We start from the raw sequence: 13,094 nt of genomic DNA, 5'->3' as shown, positions 1-13,094 counted from the left end.
CCACATGGACCGTACTAAACCCAGAAACAGTCTGGGTTTATATATATCGGCAGATAATGAAAAAACCCACCATGCTGTTTGTTCATGATTATGGTTATGCAACCCTGACCTAAGTGGACACCTATTGTTGTGAGGCCTCACCAGTCTACACTGGTTTTTGGAAGCATGGTGCAGTTTTAACCACTTACAATGACTGAAAATACTAACAAATAGTACAGTGGTGGATTATGCAGTAGTCATGAAATCCTGGCAACGTGAGAACTTGCTAATGAACATGTTCTGAAGAGCAGAAATTATAACAAACATTTCCTGCTCAGCTTTATTTGCACTACAAACTCACATTTAAAAGCTCCCCTAATGGTCAGCTGCAGCATGTGTCACCGTTTCACACTGGATTTGTGGATCATTACACCAAGCTATGCCAGGCTTTCCCGCAGTGGAGGAGAGCCCATTGGAGAGTCCCAGTGCCATCTCCTTACCCGTTGAACTCTCCTTAGTTTGGCACCAGCCAGAGCTGCTGCGAGCCCTGACACTGACCCATCTTCAGTGCCAGCCCCTTGGCTAGCGCCTGCTGGCAGCGGGGGTGGTGGTGGTGGTGCAGCTCCCATGGGTGGCGGAGGGACTGGGGGGGGTGGCGGAGGTGGGGGCCCCCCGGACGAAGCAGGGATCACAGCAGCGCCACTGGGATGACCAGGTGGAAGTGCTGGGCCTGAAATGCAGAGAATACCAATTAGACATGAAACGCAACCTCCTCCAGCCTGTACGCAAAGTCATGCTCCTGCTCCCAAGGCCATGACCTAACTGCATGACGAGTGATCAATGCAAGGAAGCACCAAGCACGCAGAAGAATGGGAAATGGTGGTTGCATCAATGGTCCATCAACTACAGTTGTGTCCTCCTGTGAGACACTGTCACTGATAAACTAGCTTTCTCCCTCCTCTTCTCCCTGGCTGGGCTAGTGCTTTATTCTGTGCCAAAATCAAAACACAGACAACACTTCCCAATTCATAAGTGGCAGCTTCTTCACTTCTCTCACAGCTTTCTACATGGAGATATGAAATGACATCAGCCAACTCTGTAGACGGTGGTTAACATCAGCTTTTCACCAGAATCATGGGCTACAGTGACACATCCTCCTTTCTGTTGCACAGGTGTGTGGCCTCAGCTGGTCTTGCAAAATGACACGGGGGAGACCAGCTCCAAGCACCTCGAGGTCCAGCCAAGCTTCCCTGAGCAGCAGCCTGTTGGAGGGGCTGGCGGTGGGTAACTCCGTTGCAGTGTTCTGCCTGTCTGTTAACAGGTCAGTTGAACAAATACACCTCCCTGAGGATATTTCCCCATGTTACACTCTCTCAGAGCTCACAGGCTGCTCCTGATACATAATCACAGGTTCAGTTGTTCAGGAAGTGTTATGTTGAAAGACAGGTGGGTTTTGGCTGAGGAACATTTGGAATCTGTATTTAACATTAGCAGCCTGGTTTTCTTCTTATCTAGGTTTTCTTACGCTACTGCCTTATTTCTGTGGTTACCTCTGCTATTATTTCACACTTCCAATTCCATTCTTGAAATGAACCATGGCTGCTACCAGAAATACTTTAAATGTTTCAAGCCCTCTCTGGTTCACAAACATAATAGCTAGTAATTCATTGTGGGTACTGTTAATTGTAATTGCAAAACTACACCCACCTAATTAGAGGCCAGCCTGAGGCAAAAATTGAACTGAGTCAAAGTAATGGACTAATGTGAGTTTAAAATAAGTTTATTGAACTAAGTGGATTTCAAGGACTTATATCAGCTGGAAGACTGAGCCTCCAGTGGTTGCAGTAATATTTTCAGCAGAAAGTGAGAAGAAATGTCTCAGTTTTCTTCCTTTTCTAGGCACGTCATTTAAGCATTATATGTGGTTATAAACAGGAATGGATCCAAGTCACAAAACATATGATCTGAATTGCAAATAGGCATTACTCGTAAGTGTTCTGACTCTGCAGGCTTTAGACAAGCACTAGAAATCAAGACCATATGCAAAGTGGCAGACCCAAGCTCTTGGTCTGCCTGCAATGAAAAAGATTTGCTGGAATAGTTATAGGGACAAGCCCTCAACTTGGTATAAACTCAACCAAAGTATAAATGCACTTTATATGAGGAAAAGAGTTTCTAGAATGAAATAAATTACACAAGCAGAGGGGATTCTGGGTAACTATAACAAAATCCATGTTATCTCTTTTGCTGGTAACAGAAATACCGCTTAGGAAAGAGAATAAAAATCACAACCTCTACCAATATTGCTAAACAGACAAGTCTACCGCAGACCTGGCCTCCAGCTTCAGAAGAGCCCATCCGCTATGTTTGGACCAGCTGAAAATAGATTTTGTATAAAGCTCGCTGCCAAATGCAATTTCACTCTGTTGAATGATAAAAATCTCCTTCTGGGCTAATACAGTAAGAATATGCACTGCAACAACCCAGCTACAGGGCCCCAGTCCTGTAATTCTTGCTTTTTGTCTTGCTTTTAGCTCAGGAGATCCCTGGACCTTTCCTGAGCAATTTCGATATTTTTCCACCTTAGTTTCAGAAATCACATACAGCAGGAGCAGCCTTGGGCACCTCGGCCCTTTTTCTAGTGGTCACGGGCCGTGCCAACGAGGCTTTTTAAGCACCTGAAAGCTAAGGCTTCATACAGGTCGCAACTCGTTCAAAGTCAGTACTTACTCAAGTGGGCAATGGCTGATGAAGTCATGTAAAGAGGGGTCCTCCTGGGCATAGTCACCTCAGACACAGCAGCGGAAGGGGGAGGCAATGGAAGACAGTGTGACATGGACTGATACCACTGCTGTGGAGGACGAGAAGATGGATGGGAGGATGGGGAGGGAGCCTGGCCAAAGGAGCTGGAGGGGCTGGCGATGGTGGGCAGCGGGGAGGAGGGTGCAGCTCCTAGGTGTGGAAAGAAGCACCTGTCCACACTTTTCACCTGGGTCCCAGAGGGGCCTAAAGCAATTTGTTCTTCAGGATAGCCATTCAGAGGTATGTTTGCCAAGGTCTCCTGGCTTGCTTTATCTGTGGGTCCCTTGCCCCTGTCAGGTGGGACAGGAATGACAGGCAGGATGGTGGGACCACGTGGCTGCAGGACATCACCCCTCTGCAGAGGTGGTGCATTTGTGGCAGAGGAAGCAGAAGACCGAGGAGAGCATGAAAGAGAAGAGCGCCTGAGAGGCTGGCGAAAGGTGAAGGGAAAGTGGGAAGGATGGGGAGGTGGTGGAGACAGCGAGGTTCGCCTGATGCCTGATGTTATTATGGTCCTGCGGTTTGGGCAGGCTGGGGGAGAGGAGCCCCGGGCCATTGGCAGCTCGGAGGCTGAGTGCCTGTGCAGAAGCTGGGGGGGGTCTCTGACTCTCTGCAGGGATCTGAAAGAGGATTGACTAGCAGGCTCAAGGACAGCGGGTGCTGAAGAGACAGCGCTGGCATGAGGCGGCGGTGGGGACACAGCACCCCAGTTACTGCAGGTGGGAGGTGGAGACTGGGGCTGAGAGGGGGGGGAGCACATGCTTATCTGAGGGGTGGAAACTAAAAGAACAGAAAAGACAAATGAAAAGAATAAGATGGGTATGTGGCACGGAACGAAACCAAGGCAAAGCGGAACAGAGCGAAAGGAACTGTGAAGTAAATGCAAACAGAAACTCAAACAAAGCAAAGAGGAGATGGTGCAGGCACTGGCTTGGGGGTTTCCAACCCTCAGCAAGAACCAGAGGGCTGTGCAGAGCAGGATCCTGGCAGCAGGGGATGGGCTGCATGCTCCCCCCATGGCCATGGGGAGCAGGACCTGCAGCACAGGTAGAGCTGTGTGCTCTGGTGCCAGTGAGGCTCCTCCAAACTTTATGTAAATCTGAGTCAGGATCATGAGCAAGCCCTTCACACCATCATGAGCATCACCCTTGCACCAGGGCAGCTGCAAGGGGCATGCTGAACACAGCAGTGGCCACCCCATAGCCAGGGAGGGGACAGCTAGAAGTCCCTGAGAGCCATGTCCTGCTCTTTGGGGATGCCGAGGCAGGGTTTTGGCTATGTTCCCTATGCAGAATAGCACACTAACCGCTGTCGAAACAGAGTCCAACACTCCTGTCACTGACTAAGGGTGTGTGTGTGTGTGTCTGAGCTGGTTTCACGTCAAAACCTAAAAAGCCGTAACAGCTGAGGAAAAACATTTCACTTCTGTGGCCAGATTAACTGAAAAAACTTCCCCAAAACAAAAGCCCAGACGCAAGATGGCCATCTTGGCTTGCCTGCTCTGCAGTCTACAGAGAGGCAAAGCCATACTTTGTAGTTATAAGCTATTCCTGTCATCGCTTCGCTCAGCTTAGTGCAACTTAATATGCTACAGAAGATTTTCGTAAGCTCATTAAATATATATATTTTTTCCATTAAGCTCACAGAAAACCTCTCACTTCATGACCACAAAATCCCCACTGATGAGCATCTAAAGCTATATTTTCTTCCGCACTGTGGTTTGCTTTGTGCTGCAGAGCAATGGGGAGTGCCTAGCCTGGCACATCCAGCACATGAACCCCATCATGCTTACATCCCCTGGAAACATGGAGTCACTCCTGCGGTGGATGTGCTACCTGCTGTCCTCATGGGTGTGGAAGGAAGATGGCCAGGCCCTCTTGGTACCCCTAAAATCCTCCGCAGCTGTACAAGCTTTGCCAAGCACAAAACCTACCTAGCTGCACCTGAGCCTCTGTGAAACAACAAACCATGTCCAAATGCATGTAAATCTCTAGCTATAAATGCTTCAAAACGTTATCGTAACTACAACCACTTTTAGCAGCCTAGTTCTTGTGAAGCACCACACAAAACCCAACTACAGCCAAAGGAGACAAGCAAGGAGAGACTACATCTGCTTGGTTTGATACGTGCCTGTGGTAGAGGTTCTTCTTTCCAGAGATTCCTGGCGCTGTTGCTGTTGCTCCATCACTTGTCTGAAACAGCAATGAAAAACCCTCGGTCATTAGGTATTCTTTATAATTTTGAGTAAAAACGTTATACATTGAGAAGCACTCAAACTGTATGTCTTGGGTGATGTGAGCCAGATCCTCACAGAAATGCTAATCCCTAGAGCATTAGGGATGAGATGGAGGTGGGTTTGGCTTCACTTGCCTTGGTCACAGCGGTACCATTGCATGCATTGGAAAAGCGCAACTTGAACATTGCCCTGCACCGGCCGGACACCGCAGGGGTTGGTTCATCCATTTATGACAACTCCTCAATGGGCTCTGCACAAGCGATTGTCAGTGCCCCAGGCCCAGGACAGCACAGCAACCATGCGTGTTGTTAACCTGAAGCATGTGAACATTGCAAGGGAAGATTATAGGGGCGTCTCGCATAAAATGACACAGTCCTGAGTCTTTTGTGGATCAGGAGCCCAAAGGACTTGAATGAAAATATAAGGAAGCTTGACCTGCATTTAGGTGCTGACTGTACAAAGCCTGTTTTGTCCAGCTGCATGCAACCAAGTTCTTTGCTGGCACTGGACAGCCTCGCTGACCGCCTGCGCCTGCCAGCGCGGCCACGGGCACCACGGCTATGTGTTTCCTCCACAACTGCTGACCACAACATTGCACTGCTGATTTTTTGGCACCTTTCCCCCCGGGAGCTGCTAGCTCCCGTGCTTCCCAGGCCTGGAAATCCATAGGGAAATACACTGACCCGGGCTCTGCTTTCCCGGGATGTGCAGTTCCCGAGGTCTAGCAGCAGAGGTCTGCTCTCGCACACTGCAACACCTCTGCAGCTGTCACTGGCCCCTGCCACAAACTCACCCTGGCATTGCTCTTGTTAAAAAGATTAATAGCGAAAACCTAGAGTATTTGCCAGTCTTTTTGCCACCTGCATGGATATGGACTAAAGATTTCAGCAATACTAAAACGTAACTCTGAAATTACCTTACTGAAGCGCTTGGTAATAAGGTTTATTATAATTTTCTTCCATGGTTTTGAGGCCAAGTTTGCCTTGAATTTGTTCCACGTATGTTTGAGCCAGTCTTAACTGCATATGGATTTCTTTTTTTTGCAACAGCTTGAATTCATGGTCTGTACAGTAAGGCAAGCTTAACTCTAAGCAACACTCCTATTTCGACTCCTTACGTAATACTTCAGAGAGATCTTCCTGTTACATTTTTACTTGTACTTTCCCGAGTCTGCAATTTTAAATAGTTCTATCTTATTTACATACCAATAGAAGATTTTTTAAGAAAAAAGTCCAGAAAAATAAAGTTATATTATGCAGGGAAAAAAAAAGGATGTCTTAATTTGCAAAACAAGTTTCCCATATTTCAATTCTAATTCCATAGATGGGAAAGGAAAATCCATCATTTCACTGTGGAGAGATTGATCCTAAACTGGTTTTATATTCAGGACATGCAAGCCATCAAACATAGGCAATTTCTGGAAAACTATTATAGTCATCTGAGAAAATTATTGTATGTGTAAAGGGGAAACAGTTTTGAGGAACAGTCTTAGTTGGCCGATTCAACTGTTTTCACTTAAGCTATGATACTTTAAACCAAATAAATAAAAATCTTTACTTCAGTACATACCCTGGGTCTTACTTGATAGCTATGGGTTGAACACGTATGCAACAGCATCAACTGTACTGCTAAAATTTAAATTGTAAACATAAGTACTGAGAGTTTCCTAAGCATACTGTCCCCTACGAGGAAAGAAATATGGGTAAGACGTCTCCATGTCCTTAGAGTCTGCAGAGCAGATACGGGTGCAGGGTGCTCCACAAAGACAGGGTCAGCTACTGCCATTTGAAATCATTGGGGTTCATTCCAGCCCTGTCTGCCCTTAAGCAGAAGCAGTTTATACATGCTAAATGCACCCCTCCACAGGTGCTAAAAGGAGAAGTTCTTACACTCTTCGGAAGTCAACTTTATTCCAGCAAGAACTAAATAAAGCCTGAGACTGGCACAAGGCTGCTTAAGGAGTATGCAAGGAGTAAAGCATAAGAGGGGACAAATTACACTCTGACTAAGAAATATATTCTTTCAACATTTGTATAAAGGTCTCTAAAAAACCTTTTAAACAGACAAATTTGCAGGGTAGTTACCATAACTTCATTTCTTTGCCTGCTTACAAGATGTTAAAAAAAAGCTAGGTCCAAAATTAGGTCTGCTCTATGCTTAAAGAACGCATCAGCATAATTAAAGCTGAAAATCCTCTAGTGCAGATGCAGTAATATCTGAGTGTATCTACTGGCATAGCTTATTCCAGTCTAGCGGAGCAGAAGAAGCTTTCCTAGGACCATGTGCCTTGTAGCAGTCAAATATTACCTACCCAAAAGGCTTTTACTGTCTCTAAATTAAAAACAATAAATGTGGGTTTTTTTCTAATGTAGTTAAGTTGCTTGCACTTCAAATGTACAGACTAGACACCTAAATTTTAGGTCTGAGTTACATACGGTCTGAAGAATCAGTGACTTGCATTGGTTAAGTGAAGAGCTGGATCAGGCCCTTCAGCCAGGCAGCGGGGACAGGCGTCATCCCCCTGCCTCTGGGCGAGCAGGAGCTCTCTTCTGACCTTTATGATAGCTCTGTTAACCCAAAGTACATCTGACAAATCTCAAGTGAAATACCATTACCCGCTGACCCATTTAATAGTCATACGTAAATCCCTACTGAATCTCAGGCCATTCAGAGTTATTAATAAAGGCACAGGAAACTAGTTGCCCTACACTTACCTTACGTTTTTTTGGAGGGGGAAAGAGAGAATCCTAAGTACCCACCACAGCCTGTGTAAGGGCCTTGCCTTAAATGACCTATACACGGTTTCGTGTAGGGACCAGTCAGAACGGTAGCCTTGGAAGGCTGCCCCTGCAAGGGCAGTCAAACCTACAAACGAAGGCAGAGCCCACTGAGTGCCTGTCACATCAGACCAACGTCTGACAGCTTTGGTGCTGAACCGCCCCTGCAGGTCTGCTTCCACTAAAATCCTTACGAAGCTATTTATTATCTGAACCAAACATTGGGTCAGGTCCTTCGGAGAGCCAGCTGCACTTGCTGATCCTCCTCTCATTACAGAAGCAAAGGCAGACACCTCATTTAAGCAATGCCAGGCACTAAACTTGGAGCAGTAACAGGTCCTGTTGATTTCTGTACTCCAGCGCACTCCTGATGAAGTGAGGCTCACCAGCTTATGCGTGTTATGGCAGAATAGTCTCCAGTGTTTCTCATATGGTAGCAGAAACACACTTGTAGTGAATATAGAATTGCAGAAATACGGGTAACAAAGGTGCGCTTCTTGTGTGCGCAAGCCTGTACTCCAACAAGGAAGCACAAGCCTGGCTAAGCAGTGCTGCTGGTGCGGATACCACCGATGCTGGGCAGGCGGATCACAGCTCTGACAGCATGGACTAACAGTCAGACTAGAAGACTTTGTCCAGAATGGGATAGGCATGTCCTGTACTCAGCAGAGGAAGCTGAAGATACTGCCGCTACAGGGATTTCTACTGCTGCTACAAGAATCTAGGCTGAATCACCAAAACCAAAATGAAATGGGTCTCATAATTTCATTATGGACACAGGCATATAAGGACAGACACTCCTGTCCACCTTCCCTTTGATGTCGAGGAGACCACTCCTAGCGGCTAGAGAAAAGGCCATGTGTAATAATGGCACTGAGTCTGACATATGGGTAAAGGTGAAGGGCGTGACTACACCTTCACTTATTGTCCTGGTTTAGAGCAAAACGTATGCATATGAACAGCATATGATATAGGAATAGCCATACACAAAAATGGGCCAAAACTGTTACTGACAGCGCATATGATCCATCAGATGCTCCCTGGGCAATATGACTGTCACCACCAGCAGGTGATCCAGAATAGGGTAAGTTTAGGCTTTCTTAATGTGCTTGAGGAAACACACTCTCTACAAACTGCTTTTAAATATGTTTGTCTTTAACTCTGAACATTGCTTGTCTTTGAGCAAAGAATTTACCTAGACCTTCAGTTCACTTCACCTTTTAATAGTCACCACAGAATCATTAGCAATAATTATGGAAAACTCAGAATCAGCTTAAAACAGGTACAAGGAAAATGAACAGTGCTTATCGGTGAGCAAGGACTGCGCGTCCATCCAAGTTACAAACTAGAACTCTACCATAACTGATTAACTCACCTTCTCTGTGCTTCCATTTCATCTGGAGATGGCCCATTCTGGACCTGGCGCTGCGCAGCTGGACCTACAGAAACAATGAGAAAATGCTATTAGAAAAGTAAATGTGGCTGACTTTCAAAAAACAGTGCCACTCAGATTAATTGCTTCTCCATCTTACTATGAGAAAAAAAACTTCACACATTATTGTACTCTCTTTGTCTTTTTTTTTTTAGTTTCCTATTAGACAGATCATCACATGCTGTAAATTTTTAGTTCCATTAGGAGAATCCAATGGCTAAATTGATGAGCAGATTTGTCCAGAAACTTGGCATCATGGTAGCTGTAGAGTACATACTAATCTCTTGGCACCAGTGAAGACCCATAGTGTTGCAAAAGATATCCTGTGGAAGGACAGTCCATCGCACTGGGATACATTTCTAGCTTCTACAGGGTTCAGATCTAGTCTCCCTGGATTATTCTGTGCTTGCACAGCGATTCAACCACAGTGCTGACTTTGTGAGCATACATGCTAGCTAGTGCTGCTCTGATGTCGAGATGGCATCAAGAAGCTACGTGATGGAAGGTGCAAGGAGGTGCAAAATTAAATAAGCCTTTTACAAAGGTGGATTTTCTTTTTACAGTGCTGTTGGTCTTCTGCTTCTGCAGGATCCACATCAAGCTGAGCTTTCACTGGCATTCACCAACAAAACCCATTTAAGTCACATCTCTCTCGACTCTGATCATTTAATCTTTGTTCTTGGACATTTAATCAAGCACACTGACAATACATGTCATTTTTTGAAAGGAGGAATTATTCTGAAAATAAAAATAATTGTTGGTAACATAAGCTACAGTGGTCTTGCATGTGATGGAAGGAGGATTGTTCCATTGATCAACTGGAACTAAACAGACAATAGTTCTATTGAATGCAATAGCAATTTTCCTCATAAACATCACCGAGAAATAGATCAGTTATACGCAGAAAGTTATTATGTCTACCATATTTTTTTCATTATCAAATGCTAAATTTCATCATTTTAAATGTTATCCAACAAGAGCAAATCAGAATTAAACACTTGCAAACCCAAATATATCACTCACAAACCATTAAGGATATTTCTCTCCATTTTCTGTATATGTTTCTGTATCTGAAATCGAATTTAGAAAGCATGACTGTGTGAAAACGGGAAAGATGGCAGAAATGGATTGCAGTCAGAAATTCCAGAGCATTGACTGATTCTGATGTAATTTGTGCATATTTTTGAAACATGTTTAAGGACTAACGTTTGCAGAAAGGAAACACAGCACTTTCTGAAAATTGGGACTATGTACTCCAGTTTTGGGTATCCCCAAAATGGAGCCAGTGACAAGTACTGAGTCAAAAGCCCTGACATTTAAAAATATCTTAGGATTGGGTATGAAGTGAAGACAGTTAACTTCTTTAATGCCTCACAACTGACAACTTAATATTGTTTGTCACAGGCCTCTAGCAAACTATTTAGACAGAAATGCCACATTTTGTAAAGATCACAAGAAACAATGAATGGGGGTGCGTCTGAGGGTGATTATTTTGGAAACAAGCCTTGGGGAAAAACTTAGCAGGTATTTGGGAAGCACAAAGCAGAAGGCTCACATCTAAGGTATTCAATGTGTAACAAGGATGCCATGTTACTGCATGAATGCTCGTACTCTGCATCTTCACCACTGAAGTGAAAGAAGGCCAGAGTTACCCCCGAGCAGCAGTTACAGAGTGAATTTAAACTTCTGACACAGTAGGAAGACAGGTGAGGTCCCATCCCCAGCCTGTGGAATTGGACCAGGGTCCCACAGTTAGCAGTGACACCAGTTTGCTCCCTGGCTCTGGTGTGTGCAGGTAACACCCACCTTGTCCTGTACACATACATGTACCTGTGAGATACTTCAGTAAGCAGACTTCTGGGTGAAAGACTTTCAAGGCTTAAGTCAGTTACACCTCCCTCACTGGCTAACAAATTCCACCATGAAAAGCCTTAGCCATGCTCATCACTGCATATAATTTCATCATGAGAAAACTGCCCTTGTATAAAGACTCTGCGTGGGAAGAGGACTAAAAGTAAGCACCAACATGAACAAGAAAGGCAATAAATCATGTCAAAGTATATAGGAGGCTCTAACGATGCCATCTTAATCTGGTACTTTGGCATAAATTTCCTCTTGGGGCCAAATGCCTAGAAAAACGAGGCAGTGTGGCCAGTTTGACTAATACTAGACATGCAGAAGGAATCAAAGACCAGACTAGCAACACCACACAAAAAAAAACCCAACTCCTTTTTCCTGTGGGCCCTGTTATGAACTAGATACATAGGTTTAAAACCAAACAAATCCAACCAAACCAATTTGGAAAGAAGCTTAAGGAAATCCTTTTAAGGCAACATTACAAAACGCATCTGAAAGTTAAGATTGTTGCTTTTTATCACCCGGAGCTTTCTCAAGCTGACCTTGCATAGCAGGCAAGTAAATGAAAGATGCATATGCATCTGCAAACAAGTCCATCTCAATTTTCAACACAAAAGAGTCCTAGTTAATTCAATGAGTTTACTTACGTTTTCTGGTATGTATGCGTATGCTTGCAGGATTAAGACCACACATGATACTAAATACACAGCTCTTGGTTGCAATACATGGTTGCAAAATGGACGCTGTCTTTAAAAATCTGCCTGTGGTACAGCAAATACCCAATATATTCCCAGGGCAGACCACAAGTCAGTTCAGACAATGCTACTGGAAATTTTTCCCCTCACTTCACAGAAGTGACTTAATTTCACTCCTTTATTCAGAGATGAGCTCCATGCATTAACAGTCCCTAATGTGTTTTTTTTTTACATTAAGAACCCCAGCTGATCATTTCAGTTGGCAGCATTTTGTTCTTATTATTATTTGGTCATAGTGTGAAATGTCCTTAAAATGAAGTACATAAAACTCCTAATTATGTTTTGAAATTGCCAATTTCTTCATAGTTTCTATAGAAATACCCTCCTCTTTTGGCAGACAAAAACAAGAGAAAAAATATCAGAAGAAAAGAAGCTACTTCAGGCCTGACTCAGTAAACAATCGACATTCAAAAACTCTGCATAACTGGTGAAAAATTTGCAGATATTTGTATTCGCACACTAATTTAAACAGCCAGACAACTTTTCAGATGCACAGGGTACATGACTGCATGGCTCCCAATATGCCTCACTCTCTCTCCAATATCTTGAGACATGTAACAATTATGTTTCCCAAGTAATGACCAATTCCTCTCTTTTACGGGTTTAGATTTCTCTGATTACAGGTTTAGACCAACACACTGCAGGAAAACATCATTCATTCATTTAAATCTTTTCCAAACTTACTTTTCTTCTATTTTACTAGTGACCGGTAGTGAGACATTCAAGAAGTGAACTATCTTCACTTATACCCAATCCTAAGATATTTTTAATGTCCTCTTCTGCACATTAGTTTTGTTTAGCACAATTTTCTTCCTAAAGTGCTTTGGAAGTGAAGTACTCTAACAAAGCTGGGAGACAAAAAAAAAAGGCAGGCACAAACAGAAGAGGAGGATGAACCTGTAATAGGTAGCTTGTCCTCTCTCCTGTGTAAAACAAGAAAGGGTGGAGTAAAAGTTGGTAAGATAATGCTGAAGGAAAGCCTAGACCAGCTGCACAGGTCAGTCACAGCTTGTGGGAACAGGGATAGCTGTTCTCTGTTCCTGCAGAGGCTTGTATTGATTGGAAGTGGTTGGAAAAGAGTTTGAGGAAAGTTGCATGTGGAGCTGTCCTGGAATAACAGGGTGTTCAGGGCAGTCGCACCTTTTGCTGCCAGTGAGGTTACAGCTCTTCTTGCCACCAGTGGGGAAACACACCGGTTCTGTTTGGCACTGGTTACAGTCTTGCTTGAGTTACTCACAACCATAAGAAGTAATTCC

At 44.3% G+C, this 13,094-nt stretch overlaps 2 protein-coding genes across 4 annotated transcripts in view; both read right to left on the bottom strand.

Moving 5' to 3' along the window:
* EVL (Enah/Vasp-like) overlaps positions 1-13,094 on the bottom strand; it is a 157,179-nt gene that overhangs the window by 11,277 nt on the left and 132,808 nt on the right. For all 3 annotated transcript variants that reach the window (XM_055794364.1, XM_055794372.1, XM_005230587.4), the window contains exons 4-6: positions 9,170-9,233; positions 4,912-4,973; positions 480-709 (exon numbers count right to left, since the gene is read on the bottom strand). In XM_055794364.1, coding sequence (XP_055650339.1) covers positions 480-709; positions 4,912-4,973; positions 9,170-9,233 — 356 coding nt within the window. The remainder of the gene's footprint in view (positions 1-479; positions 710-4,911; positions 4,974-9,169; positions 9,234-13,094) is intronic.
* Positions 716-4,905, bottom strand: LOC129783726 (ena/VASP-like protein). The gene has a single exon (XM_055794343.1). The coding sequence runs from the start codon at positions 3,980-3,982 to the stop codon at positions 2,699-2,701; it is 1,284 nt and encodes a 427-aa protein (XP_055650318.1). The 5' UTR covers positions 3,983-4,905; the 3' UTR covers positions 716-2,698.

Source organism: Falco peregrinus, chromosome 1, assembly GCF_023634155.1.
Source record: "Falco peregrinus isolate bFalPer1 chromosome 1, bFalPer1.pri, whole genome shotgun sequence".
NCBI classification, from domain to species: domain Eukaryota; kingdom Metazoa; phylum Chordata; class Aves; order Falconiformes; family Falconidae; genus Falco; species Falco peregrinus.
Note: the sequence above shows the minus strand (reverse complement) of the source record. Positions and strands in the feature narration are given on the sequence as shown.

Bases quoted from the DNA above. Each gene is read 5' to 3' on its own strand.
- LOC129783726 (XM_055794343.1), bottom strand. From the start codon at position 3,982: ATGGGGTGGCCACTGCTGTGTTCAGCATGCCCCTTGCAGCTGCCCTGG.